Source organism: Microcaecilia unicolor, chromosome 10 (assembly GCF_901765095.1).
Source record: "Microcaecilia unicolor chromosome 10, aMicUni1.1, whole genome shotgun sequence".
NCBI lineage: Eukaryota > Metazoa > Chordata > Amphibia > Gymnophiona > Siphonopidae > Microcaecilia > Microcaecilia unicolor.
The window spans coordinates 167805003-167827729 of NC_044040.1; the positions used below are offsets into that span (position 1 = coordinate 167805003).

The 22727-nt window shown below is 41.8% G+C and overlaps 1 protein-coding gene across 1 annotated transcript in view; it reads right to left on the minus strand.

The window, feature by feature from the left end:
* Positions 1–22727, minus strand: part of DOCK10 (dedicator of cytokinesis 10) — a 370777-nt gene that overhangs the window by 205253 nt on the left and 142797 nt on the right. The window contains exons 5-8 of the mRNA XM_030216095.1: positions 14975–15047; positions 9517–9642; positions 9129–9263; positions 1908–2091 (exon numbers count right to left, since the gene is read on the minus strand). Coding sequence (XP_030071955.1) covers positions 1908–2091; positions 9129–9263; positions 9517–9642; positions 14975–15047 — 518 coding nt within the window. The remainder of the gene's footprint in view (positions 1–1907; positions 2092–9128; positions 9264–9516; positions 9643–14974; positions 15048–22727) is intronic.

Below are 22727 nucleotides of genomic sequence, written 5' to 3' on the forward strand. Positions count from 1 at the left end.
AATTGGGGCACTTTTTTGAGGCTTGGTCCTAAAAATAAATGGACCAAGTGAAGGCGGCGAAATGCTCATCAGAGCCGGCCATCTTTGTTCCATTATCGGCCGAAGCCGGCCATATCATAACCACACCTCCGTCCCGCCTTCCATACCCTGCCGACACACCCTCTTTAACTTTGGCCAGCTCTGCGACGGAAAGCAGTTGGAGCCGGCCAAAATCGGCTTTCCATTATACTGATTTGGCAGGGTTGAGGAGATGGCCGGCCATCTCCCGATTTGTGTCAGAAGATGGCCGGCGATCTCTTTCGAAAATAAGCTGGTAATGGATATATCTGTGTGCAAATTGTATAGTCAATTGAAGGCAATAATCAACATGTATAGAACATGCTGGGCACACCCCCAACAATTAGTGTACAGCCTTTGCACCTAACGCGTGCTGATTTCTGCTGTTTGGGTACGTTAAGTTAAAAAAATGAACATGATTTTGTTCTTTCCTATTCTAATTGGCGTTCCTAACAGCAGAAATCAGCACGCGTTAGGTGCAAAGGCTGTACACTAATTGTTGGGGGTGTGCCCAGCATGTTCTATAAAAATAAAAATAAAAAAGATAGGAATGCCAATTAGAATAGGAAAGAACAAAATCATGTTCATTTTTTTAACTTAACGTACCCAATCTTTTTTATTTTTTGTAGTTTAGCTGATTTTATGTAAACTGCTCTGATCTGCGGTTCAGAAATGGCAGTATAACAAGTATTTTAATAGGCATAAACACAAATAGTTTAGTAAAGGACCGCCCTTAGTATACACTATTTATCTCATTAACTGACAAACATGTAACGTTGTAGGAAATGGATGGAAACTTGGCAGGGGCTGCGTTCTACACTTAGCACTTAGTATGGTACTGTGCTTTAACTATTAACTCAGCAGATAATACAGAGCGGTTAACACCACCTCATATGATTGCTTTGAGTGCATCTGCATTACCTGTAATAGAGTTAATGCATGGTAAATGTATCGTCTCTGTGTTAACTATATAGGGAGTGCCGGATACACCAAGAACAGTTAACACAGAGGTTTGACCATTAACACATGGTAACTGCAAAATTTTAATGTTGCTTAGTAAAAGGAGATTAATATCATGCTGCACTGCAGGCAGAATTGAGGTACCTGCATTTTAATTACCCTGGAGTTACTGAGAGTTATGGACTTATAGAGAACTTTTTCTAAGCAACACTTAGGAAACTCTGAATGTGTGGTTAAAATAGCTGTACATAGAGGGGCTGATATTCAATGGAATTTAATCAGGCAGGAGAGATTCCTGCCCAATTAAACTACACTGAGCTGGCCTGCTGCCGAATATCTCTGCTAACTGGCTAGAAGCCATCTGGGAGCAGAGTCTGGGCGGAGCCACAACTTAGCTGATAAGTGGTGATATTCAGTCTGCTAACTGGCTACTTAGGCACAAAAAGTTAACAGGGCAGGGTCTGAGCATTGGCCAAAACCTGGACCAGTGCACATACTCAGATTTTCAACTGGATATCCAAGATTAGTTCAGCCCATGGCTGTGAGTGGCTCACAAGCCACTTATCATCACAGCTGAATATTGGCCTAAGAAGTTCTATAACCAACATTTTATCTGAAATATGTTTCCGGTAATATTTTCCTATTTTAAAATGTTCTTCTGTAATATACTGTAAAATATGTAATTCAAAATGCAAATATTGAAATGCAAGCATGGGAAATATAGAAAAGCAGGCATATGATAGAATTAAAAAGATGGTAAAATTCTTACAATAAATAAACCAGGGTTGGCAGCAGCTAAACAGAAGGTGAGCAGCTGTGAACTGGCTCTCTGAGATAGAAATGTGCCTCTTACAGTTAATATAGAAAATACCAGGCCAGATGCTTCTCACCAAATTTAAGATCTATATTTTCTAGGCTCTTCCTCTCTGGGATGGCGCCTTCGGGATTTATTTGCAGGATTTTGTTGAGTGTGGCAATCCAGTCATCCATATCCTGTTCGTTCTCAGCAGCCAGCACAAAGTAGGTCAGATCATTCATTTTCAGCTCAAAGGCGTGCTTCCGAAGCTGCTTGTTCTTACATGCCAGAAAGAAAAAAGAAAACATAAACATATAGGATTATCCCTACTTCTCTTCTTCTTAAGAACATCGGGTGGCTGATATGTTCTGTATTAGAGAGCAATTTTATAAAATCATTTTCATGTGTATGTGGCCACACATATACATAAATACAGTAACACAGAAACATAATAGATGGCAGCAGATAAAGACTTGCATGGTCCATCTAGTCTGCCAACATAGCATATGATATGATGCAATATAACATATGCATACTTGACCTGCCCAGCACTGGTCTTACTCAGCTATTGGAGTTGTCATCTAAGGCCCTCCAGCCCATCCAGATCTGTGTAGCCTTAATCAGGGCACAGACCATAGAAGTCTGCCCACTTACTGGAGTTTCCATCTAAGCACTGCTGACACGATGACATAATGGTACACACTTTGCCAGTCAGCTTATAGACAGGTGGAGTTTAAGCAGAGCACAAGCTGAGTTCACAAGTACGTACATACCCCCAGATCCGCAAGTAAACTAATTAGCCAATTAAAATTACCCAGTTAGGGGGCAATTCTATAACTGGGCGTCTCCATTTAGGCATCCCCGGGGGTGGGCAGTAGGAGCCAATTTTTCCATTACAGAATGCCAGCATAACTTGGTATCAATGCATTTAACATTTAGGTACCTGCATGTCACCAACCATAGAGCTTGCATTAAAGTGCAGCAGGTACCTGCGTAATTTACAGTATTATATATGTTACATGGATGAGAGCCCCACTTATGTCCCACCTATGCCCTGCCCCTGTATACACCTCTTGCAAATACAAACTATGGGCTTCTTTTACAAATTGAATGGGCTTCCTCTCATTTGCCACACCAGGAATCAGTAGCTTGGCTTTGTAAAAGAGGCCCCATATAATTTAAAGGGGTATATGCAGAATAATGCTTAGACAGAATTTTTGCACTTTTATGCACAAATGTACGTATATACATGCTGTTATTCCCAAACATTTACATGAGTAACACACCTGTAAGTGTTGGTGCCTAGGTTATACAATTGCGCTAAGGGGTAATTCTTAATAGGTAGCCTAAAGTTACACATGGGGATAATACATGTTAACTGCAGAATCTATAATTGCGTGTGCAATTGTTGTTATAGGATAATAGAGTAAGTCTGCATTTATGCGTGAACCCCTACACCAGCTCAGTGGCTGACGTAAATGTTCATGTCTAACTGTAGACAGTTAAGTATTAGGAGTGGTCTAGTGGTTAGAGTGGTGGACTTTGGTCCTGGGGAACTGGGTTCGATTCCCACTATAGGCACAGGCAGCTCCTTGTGACTCTGGGCAAGTCACTTAATCCTCCATTTCCCCAGGTACAAATAAGTACCTGTATATAATATGTAAGCCACATTGAACCTGCTATGAGTGGAAAAGCATGGGGTACAAATGTAAAATAAATAAAATTTAGGGGCCTTATTCTATAAAGATTATATTTCAGACAAATGCAGGGTAAATTTTGTGGACAAAAACTTTGGCTCTTTCTGGATGTGACTAAGTTAACACAGGATAGGAGAAAAAATTTCCTGACAATGAGGAAAGAAGTGAAGGACTTGGGTGCCACCTTTCTATTATCTTATCCATGCAAATGTCTTGTGCAACTTGGAGGGATGAATATTTTTCCTTCCTGAACAATTATGTGCTTTCATAGATAAGAAGATCATCCAAAGTTGAAACATGTGGTTTAATAAAGAATGATGGCAGTCACCTGCTAGGGCCTTTTCATATTATAATGTTCCAGTTCTTTTTCCCTTTAATTTTCTCACCCCTCCCCATATTTGGTTGTGGTCTAAGGAAGATAATATGTTTCCTTTAATAACTGTATAATCCCTAAGTTGTTTATTATATAGTAGAATTACCTCTGTGTTTCTTGTTCAAGAGTTAATCTTATAAAAATTTTGAAATGCATAAATAAGAAATATTAAAAAAAAATTCCTGATGCATAAATTAGGCACAGATCGAGTGTATTCTATAATAATGCACATAGATTTTAGAAATGCCCATACGCTGCTCATGGCCATGCCCCCTTTTCAACTATGTAACATAGAATTTAGGCACATCATGTTATAGAATACACTTAGGGGTCCTTTTATAAAGGCGAACTAGCGCTAAAAATAAGCATAGACATGTCTCTAGCATTTAGTGCATGCAAAAAATGCTACTGCGCCTTTATAAAAGACCCCCTTAGCGAGGTGTGCATTGTGACAAGGCAAGCCCCAGAGAGTCCCCAGTGAAGCAGTTGAGCCCAGAACTCCGGGTCCCAGAAGTCCTTTCAAGGATGAGTGAGGAGAGTAGTCCTAAAAGGATGGAATGGATTCCCAGTCCCAGCAGGTGGAGCAATGGCTCAAGGCAGGGTGAGCCTGTTACTCCCTTCCTCACTAGATGGCGAGGGAAGGATGAAGCTCAGTTTCTCTGGCTTCACCATCAGTATATAATTCCCCCCAGCTGTGAGAAGGGGAGGGCAGATTTCCTGGAGGCTTTCAGTCACCAGGAGAGAGGGTAGACGAATAGAGAGAGAGATTCCATGGAGTATGTGGAGGAAGGAAGTAGCCTGCCACTAGAGCTGCCTAAGGGAGTGGAGCCAGCTACCATGGAGTGGGAGAATTCAAAGGTTGCCCTGCCCAGCACTTGAAGGCAGTGGAGCAGGCCACACCAGGCGTGGTGCTGAGAGGTGGGAGAAACTGCCAACCCTGCTCCTTACAGGGTTCCCTCTGTGCTGTGAAAAGGCAGGTGATTTGTGGTATTGGTTTGATGTGCAAAGACTGTCCATGAAGATTTGGTCTGAACTGTTGTGCTATATTGGAAGTGTGCTGAACTCTTACTAAACCCTTCTGAAGGAGGGGGAAGGGAAAGCTAATGCCCTAATAGAAGACCTGAGGTCTTGAGGAGCTGAGCGTTTGCTGAGGGATTTTGGGACCTGGACTGTACCTTTTTTTCTTTTGAAGATTATCTTATGAGGACTGTGCTTTTTTCTTTTGAAGAATATATTAAAAGGGCTGTACCTTTTGTTTTGAAGAATATATTTTGATTTTTGGTATGAAATTGCCTTGATAATAAAATACTTTGGCCCTGAGTCCCAGTATCAGCAGCATTCTGTCCTGGAACCCTGGGAGCCCCGCAGGCTTGCAGGCTTCACCCAAGAGGAGGAAGCGTATCCCCCCTTTACAGTGTATAAATCTCAATTAATGCCAATTAGTGCTGATAATTGCTTGTTAACATCCAATTAACAGCATTGATTAGTTAGTTAACCAATTAAGGGGTCCTTTTACTAAGGCATTCCAAAAAATGGCCTGTGCTAGTGTAGGCACGTGTTTCGATGTGCACAGGTTCATTTTTCAGTGCGCCTGTAAAAAAGACCTTTTTGGGGATGAAAATGGACATTCGGCAAAATTAAAATTGGCACGTGTCCATTTTGGGCCTGAGACCTTACCGCCACCCACTGACTTAGCGGTAAGGTCTCACGTGTTAATCGGGTGGTAAATTAAAATTATTTTCTGACGCATGTAAAAAAATTGAATTACCACCTGGGGCGCGCGGTAGTCGGGCGGTAGTTCCAAATTGACATGCATTGGATGCGCATAGATGCCTACGAGCCTTTGCAAAAGAGCCCCTAATTTATGCACATTATTATAGAATATGCTTTGGTTTCTGCACAGATTTTCAGGTGCCATATATAGAGTCCTGGGGTTAATGTCTATTAAAATTGTCACCTGCTCTATCCAAGCCAAAATGCCACAGTTTGCACTAATCAATAATATTTTATATGTCTCTGGAGCTTCATAGATCTGTTAGAAAATCAATTTAAGCTACCCTGTGATTTCGTCCAGTTGCTACTTTAGCCTCCAAGGACTTCCCTTCTACGCAAAATTATATGGATCAAATCTGGATCTGTATCAGAGCCAAATTAATTGTGCATCCAGCTCTAAGTCATCAATCAGTGTGTTGCTGCTTTCTCACTTTTACATACTGGCAAGGCAACACTCTGTGAAAGCACAGCATTAATACTAGATAGAGGGAATTTGTTAAACTCCAATAACATCTTTATTGCACCTTTGCGTATATTTTTAATTCATGCTGTAACTGATTTTCTGCAAAATGTACTATCACTGCTTTAATGCCTATTAAATCTATGACCATGCTTTCACCTCCTTTTTCATAACATATATATTTTTTTATTAATTAAAATCTTTGATAATATATTATCCAATCTGTAACTCTTCTGTTGATATAAAAATATCAGGCTTTCAGATGAGAAAAATATGACATATTACTAGCAATGCTATTTATCAAGGACCCTGTTCACTAAAGTGCACTAAGGGTTTGCAGTCGTTACATAGTGCTAACTACAAAGAAATAATACAAAACTGTTAGCTACACCCTTTGTGGTAGTGTTAACTGCTTTGCATTATCTGAAGTATTAATAGTTAATGTATGGTAATAACCTTCACTAACTATAAAATTCCCATCTGTTAATGTTAAAGAGAAAGTTTCTGTAATGATGAAAGATAATGTGAATATGCGTCAAAGGATTGAACAAATTGAGAATTATAATAGACGACTGAACATGCAAATTCTCAATTTCCCCAAACCAATAGGAATACCACCATATGATTTGTTTAAAAAGTTTCTTGTGGAGAATTTAAAATTTCCTATACAAAATATTCCGCCGATTAACAAGATTTACTTTTTACCCACAAGGAAGGATCGAGAAAGTGTTTCTGAAAATTTGGAGAAAGTTGAGGAATTGAAGGACATTTCATTGATATTAGAGGACTCACTTTCTGAGGTAGCAGTTAGGGCTACCGTCCTAATATCCTTTGTATTTGAGCAAGACTTTGATGCAGTATTAAAACTATACTTTAAAAATTTTCAACAAACATTTTGTGGTCAAAAATTGTGGATATTCCCGGACGTGACTAAGACCACTCAGGAGAGGAGAAAGCAGTTTCTGGAAATGAGAGAGAGGAAACCAGGTCTTTGGGGGCAACATTTTTACTTGCTTATCCTTGCAATTGTAGGTGTCATTATTGATGATCACCTAAATTATCAATTTCATGTCTTTTCTAGTTCAAACGTGCTTCTTTAAACTAAACCAGTGTGTTCTCTTTTTGATCAAAGTGCTTTGTGGAAAATCATCCATTCCGTGATCTTGGGATAATTAGATTACTGTAATGCTTGATTCACTGGATTCCACTTGAAAGATATTAAGGGGGGGCCCTTTTATAAAGGCACGGGAGGGCCTACCACCCAGCTAGTGCGTGAGTCGAGCGGTAATTCTGAATTTTTTTTGTGTGCTGAATCCCGTGGTAAAAATTTTTCTCCGATTTGTTTTAAATTTACTACACTGTAGTTTAATCGCAGGACTAGGGGGCATGCAATTAAACTACAGTGTAGTAAATTTAAAACAAATCGGAGAAAAATTTTCTTCACCCAACGTGTAATTAAACTCTGGAATTCATTGCCGGAAAATGTGGTGAAGGCGGTTAGCTTAGCAGAGTTTAAAAGGGGTTCGACGGTTTCCTAAAGGACAAGTCCATAAACCGCTACTAAACGGACTTGGAAAAATCCAAAATCCCAGGAATAACATGTATAGAATGTTTGTACGTTTGGGAAGCTTGCCAGGTGCCCTTGGCCTGGATTGGCTGCTGTCGTGGACAAGATGCTGGGCTCGATGGACCCTTGGTCTTTTCCCAGTATGGCATTACTTATGTACTAAAATAATTTTCTGTTTTCTACTGTGGGCCGCATACCTGGCAGTAAACAGTTAGTGTGTGAGACCTTACCACTAGGTCAATGGGTGGCGATAAGGTCTCAGGCTGAAAATGGATTTGTTGGTTTCAATTTTAGTGCACATCAATTTTCTGGCCCCTTAAAAAAGGCCCTTTTTCCTAGACGCGGTAAAAAACTAGCCCTGCGGGCACCCAAAAGATGCTCTCGCACTACTGCAGGCCATTTGTTTTACCTCAGCTTAGTAAAAGGACCCCTAAGTGACTACAAATTGTTCAAAACACTGAAGTTAAAATGATAGCAGGGGTCAAATGCTGGGATCATGTGACACCATTATTATGGCAGGAACACTGGTTACCAATATCAGCAAGAATCCCTTTTAAGATCCTAACTACACTTTGCAACTGTTTAAACATTTAGTATGACCTCTGAAAATGCATTAGTGTAATGGGTTTTTTTCTTAGTTAATTCATAATTTGTGTTCAAAGTGTCCTCCTTCAACCTTGACACATTCACAAAGTCTTTGATGCCACTGAGCTATTGGTTCAATTAATTCTGGGGTACTCTATCCTGTTGAAAAATAAAGTACTCAGAAATGTCTTTCGCATTTCAGGCAGAAGTTTCTGCTGCAGTAGGATGTTTTTGGATTATCTGGAAAAATGTTGAGGGGGGGGGGGGGTCCTGTTTTTCCAGACACTGAATATCTACTATAATAAAACTCACCCTCAACGTTCTGAAGACAACGTTCTGAAATCACTCAGTCACTCCCTGAAGGGTTCATGAATTCATGGTGGTGAAGCCACAGCACTGACCATGTCTCTCTGCCCAAGTCCTGGTGCCCAAAGCTGGGCATAGGAATCCACACTAAGCGGTAAAGGCGCTCATCCTGAAGAACCCTTTATAGAACAGTGCTTAGTGCGGATTTTTTCCGGCGCCTAACTTTTGGGCACCATGTATTGAATCTGGCCCAAAGGGCCGACGTTAGGGGGTGGCAAACAGGACAATTACCTTGGGCCCCTATACCATAGGGGGCTCCAAACCTGCCTCAAGCTAAAGGAGGAGGCATAGGCTTTAGGCCAGATTTTGGACCCCTTCCCCGGTTTCTGACCTAGGCCCCTGAATGTCTAGCACCAGCCTTTCTGGCCCATAATGGCTAGCATCTTTAAACTTATTTTACAAAATTACTCAGGGAATTATGAGCATCCCATTCAGGACGTTCCCCGATTTCTATTTAGACATCCTAGGCAAATGGTACTCAAAATTCAGCTTACCTGCACGACTCCAGTACAAGAATCTAAAAAAATACATCCTTTAGGTTCTTTTGATATCTTCTCATCTTTGTAAAAATTCATAATATATGAATTATCTGACAGCTGTGTGAGCTGGAAGTATCGTTTCTTGAATGACTATGACAAAAAGAACAATACAGGTTCATAATGTAGAAACTGCAGTTGCATCCTATTATTTGCAATACAATGAACAACTTTGAATAATTCATTGCCCTATAGTCCACAAAAGTGTCTTTAATACTGCATTGCAACTGTACACAAGTGTATTTGTAGATTATACACTATACTGAATATCTGAATGCATGTAAAACACTATTGTGTAATGACTGTAGAAAGAAAGTAAAATCAGTACAGAGAAATATAGTCTCACCCGAACAGTAATGCTATTATATACAGTGCTGTTAAAATTCCCTTTATAAAGCCAGCCTGATTTGAAAGCTCCTGGACCTCCTCCTCCTCCACTGCCTCCTTTGGAAGATGAGCGTGATGTTGTATCCTATGATAAAAAGATCAGTTATTTTTACTTTGTGTGGTTTTGGGCATTTAATACCAAACAAGAAAGACACAATACATTTTAGGAGTCTGTATATCTTTTTATTTTTCGGTTTGGAATATAAATTTTAACAGAAGATAATATGGAAGACCACAGTCTAATGCCAGAAGAATGCAAGGGAAAGAATTTATATTAGATTAGATGTAATAGATGGAACTGTACCAGTCACCTGAGAATGGGATAAGGAGCAAATTTATTTTATCTTAAGAGATAAAGTTGCACCTGATTAGTTCGTGAATAAAAGTAAAGAAAATGTTGTTTGCCATAAAACCATTAAGACAACGTGCATATTATGTGCAGGTTAAAATATTATGAGGGGTATTTCTGAGATGATATCTAAATCTGATTTTGGAAGTTTTAGGAAAAATGTTCAAACTAGAAAAATAAGTAACTTTTTTTTTTAATGGCTATTTGCTAGATTTTTTGCGCTCAATTAATCTAACTTTTAGGACCGTCTTTGAAAAAAAAAAAAATAATAAAGCCCAAGGGAAAATGCACAAAAACAAGCCAGTGGGATGAATTGGGGGGGGGGGGGGGGGGGGGCAGCATTCTCTATAGACTGGCCACACAGAAATTCCTCTCATTCCACTGTTCACAGTGGATCAGCATAAAACATACACAATTAAGAATAACAACATAACATACCACATAGAATATAATATACAGGGCTTTTTTTTTAGGGGGTACTTGGGGGTAGAGCTCAGGCTCTACACACCAGTTCTGTCTTGTAATAGATTCTGTGATTGATTGCAGGGGGGCTGGCTATTATACAGTGGGTCTCTCGGTGGTCACCCCACTCCTGAAGGGTGACCTAACATTTGAGTACCGGCATCTTTTTTGCTAGAAAAAACACACTGATAATATAAAACATGGAAGTTTTATCCAGACTCCATAACCAGGATCCTTCCAGGCTACATTGAATAGGCTGTCATGAGTATGCTTTCAGAAACAAATAGGTCTTAAAGTGTTTCCTAAATTGCAAAACAGAGTTCATTTTGTGTAAATTTAAAGGTTGTGAGTTCAATAATTTTGGACCAATAACTTGGAAGGTGGATAGGCAAAGGCCAAGAAGACTAACTGTTAGAAAGTTGGGAACTTCAAGTAAATATTTATCCATTGACTGGAGATTTTGTGTTGGCTTATAAACCTGAGAGAAGCAGATAACATAGCATAGGCCTCATTCTTAATAGCTTTAAAGACAAGAGTCAACACTTTAAATTGAATCCTCATATCAAGTGGAAGCCAATGAAGAGATATCAGTATTCCTTTCTTCAATAGTCCCTTATCCCTATGTGTCCTATCTGTCTGTCCTACCCTTACTCTTAATTGTCCTGTCTGTCTGTCCTGATTTAGATTGCAAGCTCTTGAGCAGGGACTGTCTCTTCTTCATGTTCAATTGTAAAGCGCTGCATACGACTGATAGCGCTATAGAAATGATTTGTAGTAGTAGTAGTAGTAGTAGAAATCCCAGCAGAGCAATGGGCACCCTAGAGGGCACTGTAGTAGACTACACATAAAAGGTCCTAGGTACACATCTCATAGTCATCCCCTTATATGGTAAGCCCTCCAAAACCTACTGTGCCCAACTGTATACCACTACAATAGCCCTTATACCTGCAGGTTTTTGGTGGGTTTTGCAGGGCTCACGCATTCCACCACAAGTGTACCAGTTAGAGTGGGATATGGGCTTGGATCCCCTTCTCTACAGTGCATTGCACTGACCAATAGGCTAGTCCAGGGACCTGCTTGCTGCTCAAATAGGACCCTTATCTACCGAAAATGTCAAAATCACAGTTTTTGAACAGGCAGAATTTGGACGTTTTCCACTGAGTTTGTCCAAATAGCAAGGGGACATGTTGTAGGTATGTTTTGGATGGGACTAGGGTGGGCCCAAAATTAGGATGTTTTTCAGTAATAATGGAACAGGAAGACACATCCAAGTCTAAAAAGAAATACGTTTTTGTCTAGACTTGTTTCAGTCATGACCGTGTTTTAAAAAGATGTTCTGTGTGACCAGCTGACCACTGGATGGATTAAGGCTCCTTAATCCTCCAGTGGATTCTGTCCCTATCCCACCCCTCTAAGAACTGAAATTGAAAGGGAATACCAGGCACTATGACAGCATCAGGTATTATGGGCATACCTGACAGAGCAACAAGCAGTTCCCTGGAGTAGTCTAGTGGTCAGTGCAGTGGACTGTGATCAAGGGGATCCAGGTCCAAATCCCACTCTCCCTAGTACATTTGTGGTGCAAATTGTGAGCCCCCCCCCCCCAAACAAAACACCACAATTACCTACTGTAGCTAAATATAGGAAACACCTGTAGAATCGAAGGTGATTGTAATGGTGTATAGTAGGTTTTATTCTGTTCCTGGAGGGCTCAGAATGCAAAATAAAGGAGTTATGGTGGGAATTGAGTGCCATTGTTTAAAGTCCACTGCACTGATCACTAGATGGAACTTTGAAAGGCTAAGTGCTTTGAAAACATGCCTCTAGGCTGCCCCACTTTGGAAAATGAGTCTTCTTTGTAGATGTCTTCCATGCAAATACGTCCATCTTAGAGCCATTTTTGAAAGGGGAAATCCCCTTGATTGATGGCTTTCTTGGATGTATAGAGCGTCTGCTGTTTCCTTAAAGTTCATTTATTTTCTCAGGCATTTCCGTAGTGTTTGGCAGGGCAGCTGAGGGGGGAGCAGGGGGGGCAAAATTCCTTGGGCCCGGGCTTCCAAGGATGGCCCGGCGCCGGAGTCTCTCACCCTCTCCTGCTCCCAGGCCACCAGCGCCATAGTCCCGTCTCCACCTGCCTACCCTCAGCTCCCTTCTGTCTGTCATCCGACCTCCTGCATTAAAAAAAAAATCTCTAAAGCAGCAGCGCAGCGCCTTCTGTGCGAAAGCGGCAGATCACATCGGGCGGACCTTCCCTCACTGTGTCTTGCCCTCCTCTGATGTAACTTCCTATTTCCGCAAGGGCGGGACACAGTGAGGGAAGGCCTGCCCGAGGCAATCTGTTGCTTTTGCACAGAAGGTGCTGCAAGGTGATTTTTTATTTATTTAAATGCAGGGGGCCAGGTGGCAGACAGAAGGGAGCTGAGGGTAGGTAGGTGGAGACTGGGGACTGCGAAGCCGGAGGCCTGGGAGCAGGAGAGGGAGGCAACAGCAGTAGCAATTGGGGGGGGTGGGGGCGATCCTTGGGTGGGGTGGCAATCCTTGGGGTGGGTGGGGGGGCAATCCTGGGGGGGGGGGGGGGCGCAGCCTTGCCCCGGGCCCGGCTCAGTCTCTCGGCGGCCCTGGTGTTTGGAATCCAAGATTAGGGGTCAGTTGGGGTTGAGAAGTTGGTTGTCTATCTGTACCCTGTCCCTTCTTACTGATTTCCCTTTTCAAACGTGACTAATTTTGCTTCTGTTCTCTTGAATATTAGCATTCCTTTCTTTATTCTTTTTATTTTAAATTGTACACCTCTTTGATTTGCTGTGAAAGGCAGTATATCAAGTACCTGAATAAACATAAACAAACGTCCCAATTTGGATGTTTTTTCAAATATGCCCCTCCATGTGTCTATATAAAATACTAGTTCAAAACCAAAAGCAATAGCACCTACATTGGAAGTGTGGACATTGCACCTGCTTGAGGGCAAAGTACATGTTTGTTGAGTAAGTACAGAGATTAGTGTATTCTATAAATAGAGCTTCTATTCTTAGAAATGTGTGAATTACAAATTTAGGTGTTTAATTTAATTTTCAGCTAATTAGGTGTTCTTCAAGGGTATATAAACAGTGTTTATTGGTGTTTTCACATCATAGCTATTATTTCTGAGTACCCTTCTCAGTGGAATCAAATATGCAGGAAAGGTACATGAGCCAGTGGAGAAAAAGTACAAGAACTCAGTGAAGGATTCAAGACAATCCAGGGGAGGAGTGAGAAAGCACTAGGGGAAGTGGTGCTTTTATGATGTTTATCCAATAAACACCTGTTCTCATTTTTCTGCTTTGATGGTGTTTTATCCATTAAACCTTAAACTCCGAACTCTTATTTATATTTAGATATATTTTGGCTGAGTCTCCACAGGAAGCTGCCATGAAACGGGTCCCCGTTGGGACCTCAGCCGTATGGAAAATCAGCTGTGCATTGCAAATTAAGCTAAGTTACAAACTTTCTTTGCTCATTTTAGTGGATGCAAATAGCATAATAAAACTGACAATTGTTTCCGATCCGCTAAACGTTTATTTTCTGAGGGAGTTTTTGGACCCATGATTACAGGTGGACGAACCACACTGATTGAGTGCTAGAATTTGCATCAGCAAGGTGTGTGAGTTTGGGTCGTCATGAGGTCTTTTTCTCCCTATTGTTTTAAAGAATCATATTTTTGAGAAATAGTTCTTTGGAAATTAGATTTGGTTCCTGCAATTGTGCAAGAAAAGTATATCATATAGATTGATACCATTGACTAATTTTCCCATTAGCGTGTGGCTATTAGTGCGCAGCCCCTACCGCCACTAGTTTTGTAGGTGATACTACTACTACTACTTGACATTTCTAAAGCGCTACTAAGGTTACGCAGCGCTGTACAATTTAACATAGAAGGACAGTCCCTGCTCAAAGGAGCTTACAATCTAAAGGACAAATGTACAGTCAGTCAAATAGGGGCAGTCTAGATTTCCTGAAAGGTATAAAGGTTAGGTGCCGAAACCAACATTGAAGAGGTGGGCTTTGAGCAAGGATTTGAAGATGGGTAGAGAGGGGGCTTGGCGTAAGGGCTCAGGAAGTTGATTCCAAGCATAGGGTGAGGTGAGGCAGAATGAGCGGAGCCTGGAGTTGGCGGTGGTGGAGAAGGGTACTGAGAGGAGGGATTTGTCCTGTTGAGTGGAGGTTACGGGCGGGAACGTAAGGGGAAATGAGGGTAGAGAGGTAATGCGTTAATTACGCCCTAATCAGTGCACGGTAATGTAGCTGCATTAACCGATAGGTGCAGAACACACCTAATCTCCACCCCTAATCCATTCCAGCATATGAAATGTGCGCCAATGCCAAAATTACCTCAGGTCAATTGAATGCATCCCATAGTATTGCATTTTAAGCAGCGGTAGGCATGTGTTCTTGCTTATTGCAGCTTAGTAAAAGGACCCTTAAGTTTGTACCTGAGGCAATGGAGGGTTAAATGACTTGCCCAAGGCCACAGTTAGTACTGGTGGAATTTGAGCCCTAGACTGTCTGGTTTACATCCTGCTGCTCTAACCACTAGGCTACTTCTAGTAGGCTTATAAAACAAAATACTCACTTCATCTTTGTCAGCATCTTCATGATCCACTTCAAAAGAATGGGATGGCAATTTTTCTAGTTTATATTCATTTCTGTAAAAAAAAGCAAACAAACCTTAAAATTGTTGAAATTAATCCTTTAATGGTCGTTTCACTACTGTGTGTTAGGGTGCAGTTCTATTACAGGGCACCTCCAATTAGGTGCCACAATGCTGAGTAGGGAACGTCTATTCTATAATGTATCTGGGCTCCCCAATTCTGTTATAGAATACTAGCATAATCCCACATTGGAGTGCATAAATTTAGGCAGATCTACGGCTGATGTAAATAGGTACACCTAGGATCACCGTGCAACTCGTATAGTTTCTAGTATGCTATTAGTTCTAATTGTAAGTTAATGACACATCCATGCTCCCTTTAGGCTCCACTCAAATACACGCTCCCATGCATTTACATGCTATCCCTGGGATTCTATATATGACGCCTAGCATTTCGCACCAAACTCTGAGTGTATTCATTAACAATGCGTCTAATTTTATTGGTTTAACAAGCAAACCAGCATTGATAACAGCAGTTAACATGCAATTACGGGGTCCTTTTACTAAGGTGTGCTGAAAAATGGCCTGCACTGGTGTAGATGCGTGTATTGGACACACACAGGTCCATTTTACAGCGTGCCTGCAAAAAAGGCTTTTTTTTGGCCGAAAATGGACGTGCAGCAAAATAAAAATTGGCACGCATCCATTTTGGGCCTGAGACCTTACCGCCACCCATTGACCTAGCAGTAAAGTCTCACATGTTAACAGGGCAGTAATGCTCTATGTGTATACAATGCCGACTACCACCCATTTAGCGCCGCGTGCCAGAAAATTTGCAGCGCACTTAGTGGACGCGTGTTAAAAATTAAATTACCACCCAAGCCACACGGTAGCCGGGCAGTAGTTCAAAACTGAGATGTGTAGGATGCGCGTACGTGCCTAAACAGCTTAGTAAAAGGGCCCCTATGAGAACTAATTGGCAATAATTAAAATTTACATTCATAACTTGCTAAGAGTATTCTGTAATGCACAGTGCCTAAATTTTAATGCACGGAGTAAAAAAAGGGAGTGGTTATGGGCAGGGAAATAGGTGTTTCATGAGTGTTCCAAAATGTATTCGCACTTGATTGGGTACAGAAGGGAAAAGGGATAAGGGCCCAGGACGGGTCTTTTGTTTTTGCGATGGAGACATAACTTTTTTAAAACAAAATTTTGTTTGATTTTTGGTTTTGATTTGAAAATGAAAAGAAAGAAAGCAGGCAATTCAATGAAAGATTTTATTGCTTAATTTCCAATGAAAACACATGCTTCCCATATTGCACAAGGAAGACGTAAAAAAGGTTAACGACCTAGGATTTCACTGAAGTGACTGCTAGGGTTACTGTCTTTTTATGGGGCACATTTTACCCGTTTCGTTATTCTGTTTAGATTCTCGGTTTCATTCTGGTACTCGGAGACTATGGAGCTCTCTGCATTATGTCTATTATACAATATGAACTCAAAAGAACCAACACCCACTATGAAATAGCCCAACAAATCTCAAGAAGTGGGGAATGCACACTCAAGTTTTTTTTAAACCATGAACTCTTGCACACACTTTGGAAGGGATTCTATATATGGTACCTAAAAATCACATGGAAAACATTTCTGCCTAAGTGTATTCTATAAGCAGCACCTAGATTTAGGAGTAGTATATAGAATACACTTAGTTGATATTTCAGTGTCTAAAACTATGTGCATCCATTTACGCCAACAAAAACATGACATAAATCCCTGCACGTAGATTTAGGTGCACTGGGCCATATTCTATAACTATGTGTGTAAATTTCAGAATGCCCATTTTTCCGCCCATAACCACGCACCTTTTTGTGTGCATGCCTTAGAAGTTAGGTGCAGTGAATTACAGAAAACACTTAGCGAGTTTTGTGCGCAAAATTCTAATTATTGCCAATTAGAGCTCATTATTGCTTGTTAAGTGCTGTTATCAATGCTGATTAGCTGTTAAGCCAATTAAGTTACTCGCGCTGTTATAGAATCTGCCTGGATTTCGGTGCGTATCTCTAGGTGAGCCTGCGATCAGTGGGAAAAATGTGGGATACAAATGTAATAATAAATAAATAAATATAGAATCCGGGGGTTCACGCAGAAAATCACAGTCTATTCAATGAATTTTTCTTTGTATTAAAAACAGAGAAAAAAAAGGCCTCAGCAGTCAAAGGCTTAAAAAACAGTGGTTTATTCAGAAACTGCAACACCTTGTAACTTGAAACAATCATCAGGCAAAAACCTCCTAACTTTAATTATTGTGTTATCAAAATTATCTTTTCAAAATTGCCACTTGTACTCAATGCTGCCTTTAAAAACTGACATGCAGCGGGGAAGCAGAAGGATTAGATTTCAACTTAGCTTTGTAGAACAACCCGACGGGGATTTGTTTCACCACTGAACAGGCTTCATCAATGGAAAATTAATTATTTATTTTGTATGCTTCTTCATACTTTCTCACACCGCACTGCCAGGCAGAAAAATGTTTTGAGTGTGTATTCCCCACTTTTTGTGATTAGCTGTACCATGCAATATGAGCCAGCCTCTCATTTCCTTGTTGCCTTCTGAGCCATGCACAGCACAAGGCACGCATATTCTCTGACTCTCTGCCTTAATTCAGATTTCTTTTCTCAGTATTCTGGTCTGGCCAGGAGCCAGCAACATTGTAGTAGGCAAGGTAAATAGATCAACTGGTCTTTAATTGCTAATACAAGTACCTTAATTTTCCCAAGTTCTCTTTTGTCAGGCTTTCCTCCTTTATCAGGGTTTTCCCCCTTTATTTCATGTTTATGTTTATCATAGTTTGCTATGATCACAGCTACATACCCTCATTAGCTGCTTAGCTTACATGGCTATTAGGAAACCTTCCCTTACACCAGAATAACAACCGCCGACATCTCTTTCTCATGCCCCCATGCTTTGAACTCCCACAGTAAGCCAACAGCACAGAAAATATACTGCCAGAACAGTGGAGAAAATTAGCACGCCAATACTCAAAAGAAACGGTATGCAAATCATATGCGTGCTATTAAAGCAAAAGCAAGGAAGGGGACATGTTTGGTGCTTGCGCAGAAGAGTTTCGCGGTAAGCCCAGCTCTTGTGCACATGCCTCAGGCAAACCAGAGTGTGAAGCACACACTGATGTCTCTTTTCTGTGCCTTTAAATATAAGCTTTTCAATTTTATTTTACTTGGAAGGCTTATATTTATATGCAGTAAACAGGCGTCAATGTGTTTCTTTTACTTTCGGGTTTGCTCGAAGTTGTACATATTTGTTTCTCACTACTGGTGCTTAAGGGCTTGCACAGGCTTCCTTCTGCATCAAAATTAATGAAAAACCAGCAGATTTTAAAGACAGAATCATGAGAAATCCTCTCTTGAAACACACTAATGCTTGCTCTGAGTTGACATTTTTTCAGCGGTAAGAGCGGCTTTGTTTTGTGTGTTGTTCTCTGAGCATTGGGAGGGAATAGAAAATGACCTCATTAACATCTGTTTGACTACATTAGCATGCTATTCGCGCTAATCTTTGGCATGTTCATTGTTTCCTACGTTAGTGTCTCTGAGCATTCTGCGTTCACTAATTTCAGTGCTACTCCAGCGTTAATGGCCTCTAGCACCGCGTTTGCTTCTGAGCATCGGGGCCTCACTGAGCTATTTTATACAATTTCTCCCAGTATTATGTAAAATAGTTGTTTTAACATCTGTGTTATTAGGATATTCTAACTGTGTGGCAAATTAATGACAAACCAACACAATGAAAATGAATTTGCCCTCTAGTGGAAACATAAATCTAGAAGTGAAAAAGACTACAGAACTTTCATAGGTCGTTGGCAATACTATTTAGAAAGGCTTTGAGCATTGAAGTATATGCACAGGTCAAAAACTCCTCTGTAATTAATGCATATCAGTGAAAGACTGTGTAAAAGACAGTGCAAAAACTAAAATAAATAAAGGGATAAATATTCAAAGCAATTTAGATCGTGTGTGCGGGGATATCCGGTGATATTAAGTGACACTTAACTGGATATGGCCACTGAATATCCTCTCTAACCACCCATGCCAATAGATCTGATACATATTCATTGTGGAAATCCGCTGGGTTGTGGACCTTGAGGACTAGATTTGATGACCTCCCCCCCACCTGCTTTAAACCCACCCAGACCCTAAGCCCTAATCCCTTTAGAAATATCAAAATCTTTCTTGATCCTTTATCCCTTTGGGTTCTTGGTTACTCCTAACATTCTTCAAATCTAAGCTAAAAGTCCACCTTTTTGATGCTGCTTTTAACTCCTAACCCTTATTCACTTGTTCAGAACCCTTATTTTATCATCCTCACTTTAATATTCCCTTATCTCTTGTTTGTCCTGTTTGTCTGTCCTAATTAGATTGTAAACTCTGTCGAGCAGGGACTGTCTCTTCATGTTCAAGTGTACAGCGCTGCGTACGTCTTGTAGCGCTATAGAAATGATAAGTAGTAGTAGTACATCCTGTGATTGTGAGGTCAGTAAGAGAGTGGGTTGCAGCTACACAATTTTATGAAAGCATGTAAAACAGTCTCTACACATGGAAAAAGCTTGGTAGTAAGGGCACCATACAAAAAGAAAAAGAAATGAATAGTAATAAAAGAAAGGGTTGATAGTTAGCTAGTGTTTATTGTACCTTACCTGTGCTACTGACTCCTGCATTAAAAAGGCAGCCAGCATGGTAAAAATCCCACTTTAATTGCTTATCTCAGGAATGAGAGGGATCTGGGTGTGACATAGGTGAGCAGAAGTGTGGCTGGCTGTGACAGCTAGCATATGAGTCTGCAGCTTAACTTACTGCCACTTCAAGAGGAGGTGGTAAGTACAGCTTTGCTACCAGCAGTCCAGTGGCATTTCCCCCCCTCTTCTTCTTTTCCCACAATACTACTACTACTTAACATTTCTAGAGTGCTACTAGGGTTACGCAGCGCTGTACAATTAATAAAGAAGGATAGTCCCTGCTCAAAGGAGCTTACAATCTAAAGGACGAAATGTCAAGTTGGGGCAGTCTATATTTCCTGAATAGAGGTATGGTGGTTAGGTGCTGAAGGCAACATTGAAGAGGTGGGCTTTGAGCAAGGATTTGAAGATGGGCAGGGAATGGGCCTGGCGAATGGGCTCAGGGAGTTTATTCCAAGCATAGGGTGAGGTGAGGCAGAAAGGGCAGAGCCTGGAGTTGGCGGTGGTGGAGAAGGGTACTGAAAGGAAGGATTTGTCTTGAGAGTGGAGGTTACAGGTAGGAACGTAGGGGGAGATGAGGGTAGAGAGGTAGGGAGGGGCTGCAGATCGAGTGCATTTGTAGGTTAGTAGGAGAAGCTTGAACTGTATGCGGTACCTAATCGGAAGCCAGTGAAGTGACTTGAAGAGAGGGGTGATATGAGTATATCGGTCCAGGTGGAAGATAAGACGTGCAGCAGAGTTCTGAATGGACTGAAGGGGGTTTAGATGGCTAAGTGGGAGGCCAGTGAGGAGTAGGTTGCAGTAGTCAAGGCGAGAGGTAATAGGAGACTGGATGAGAGTTCGGGTGGTGTGCTCAGAAAGGAAAGGGCGAATTTTGCTAATGTTATAGAGGAAGAAGCGACAGGTCTTGGCTATCTGCTGGATATGTGCAGAGAAGGAGAGGGAGGATTCGAAGATGACTTCGAGGTTGCGGGCAGATGAGATGGGGAGGATGAGGGTGTTATCAACTGAGATAGAGAGTGGAGGGAGAGGAGAAGTGGGTTTGGGTGGGAAGACAATAAGCTCGGTCTTGGCCATGTTCAGTTTCAGGTGGCGGTTGGACATCCAGGCAGCAATGTCAGATAAGCAGGCCAATACCTTGGCCTGGGTTTCCGCAGTGATGTCTGGTGTGGAGAGATAAAGCTGGGTGTCGTCGGCATAAAGATGATATTGGAAACTGTGAGATGAGATCAGGGAGCCCAGGGAAGAGGTGTAGATTGAAAAAAGAAGGGGACCAAGGACAGGTCCCTGAGGAACTCCAACAGAGAGCGGGATGGGGGTGGAGGAAGAACCATGAGAATGTACTCTGAAGGTACAGTGGGAGAGATAAGAGGAGAACCAGGAGAGGACAATCCCTGCACACTCACTAAGTAACCCTCTCCCCCCCCTTGACAGCAACCAATCCCAACCCGCACCATCAAACATCTCCCTGCACCTTTGACCATCACAGTGAAATCCCCCTGCATCTCCAAGTATCACAGTGGCACCCCTATAACCCCAAACAGCATAGTGCAATCTTCCTGCGCCCGTAAACAGCACAGTAACATCTTTCTCCAACCCCAAATATCACAATGACATCTTCCAACACTTCCTCATCATAGTAACATCTGCCTGCACCCCTGAATAGCACAGTAACACCTCTCACATGTTCAAACAACACAGTGGCACTCCCTCCCACAACCCAGCCCAACACACTAACCCCCACCAGTACACCACACCAGAAGCGGAGCCAGGTTGACGGAGTGGGAGGAGCGAGAGCCGACTTCCACCAGTGCTGGCGCACATTTTCAATGCAACACATTGAGAAAAACATAGGCGCTGGATCTGGCAGAACTCCGTTTGGGGGAGCAGCTGCTCCTCTGGCACCCTCCCTGGCTACACCACTGCACCGCACCCCTTGTCTTCCAAATCCTACCACCCACCCAGGCCCCAATGCGGGCGCTAGAGGCCATTAGTGCTGGACTAGCAACCGCATTTGCTCCTGCAGTATGCTGAAAGAGCTCGAGCGCAGGAAACGAGTGCGCCAGCTCACACAGCAAGTCGCATGCAAATGCATGCTAACAAGCTCATTACCTATTCCTCTCTAATGCTCAGAGGACAGCGCACCAAACAAGGGTTGTGCCGAGTAGTGAGGGATAGGGAAGGCTGGAGGGATGGAGGAAATAAAACACTACTAGTGCATTCCAATCAGGTTCCAAACACAAGGGCAGAGCATTACAGCAAAAATATTAACATCCTCATCTCCAGCACGGAAAAGAGGACCGACAGCTCCCTGACAAACAACAAACTGGATATGTTCGGGTTACTCGAGCAGAGACAGATACCTGAGACACCATGGGTAAAAGCAGAGTACGTAGACCTTCCAATCCCAACCGCTCATAATTGGCATTCCTTCCTCCCCCTCCCCCCCCCCCCCCACGGTGTTCTGGGCAGCGCTGAATGCACAAATCTTCTGTGCATGTGCCAGACACTGTCCTCCTGCTGAACTCCCTCATGCTCATACCTAAATTTGCATCTCATTAGCAGTGAGCATGATGGAGTTGTTTTTCTGCATGATCCAGTGGTAAAACTCTGGCCTCATTTGGAACAGCGCTGGAGTTTTGAGCATCAGGCTTCCATGGTTTTTTCTTGGTGGTGGTTGTTTTTGTTTTGTTTGTTTTTTGCAAAATTTCCCAAAGCTAGTTTGTACAGTATTCCAAAATAGTGCACACCAAATGATGTCCTAACTGTAACATCTTGGAATGACTTTGTGTTCTTGAAGTATCTTATTCTTTCATGATATTCATAGAATGCAAATTTGAAACAGCTGAATAAATAAATAAATATAGTTATTCCGGCGAGTTATACCCTTGCGGGTTAAAGTAACATACAGTTTTGCAGTGATGAATGACATAATTGAAGTATTACACTGACTATTAGATTGACTGGAAATTGTCACTGCTTTGA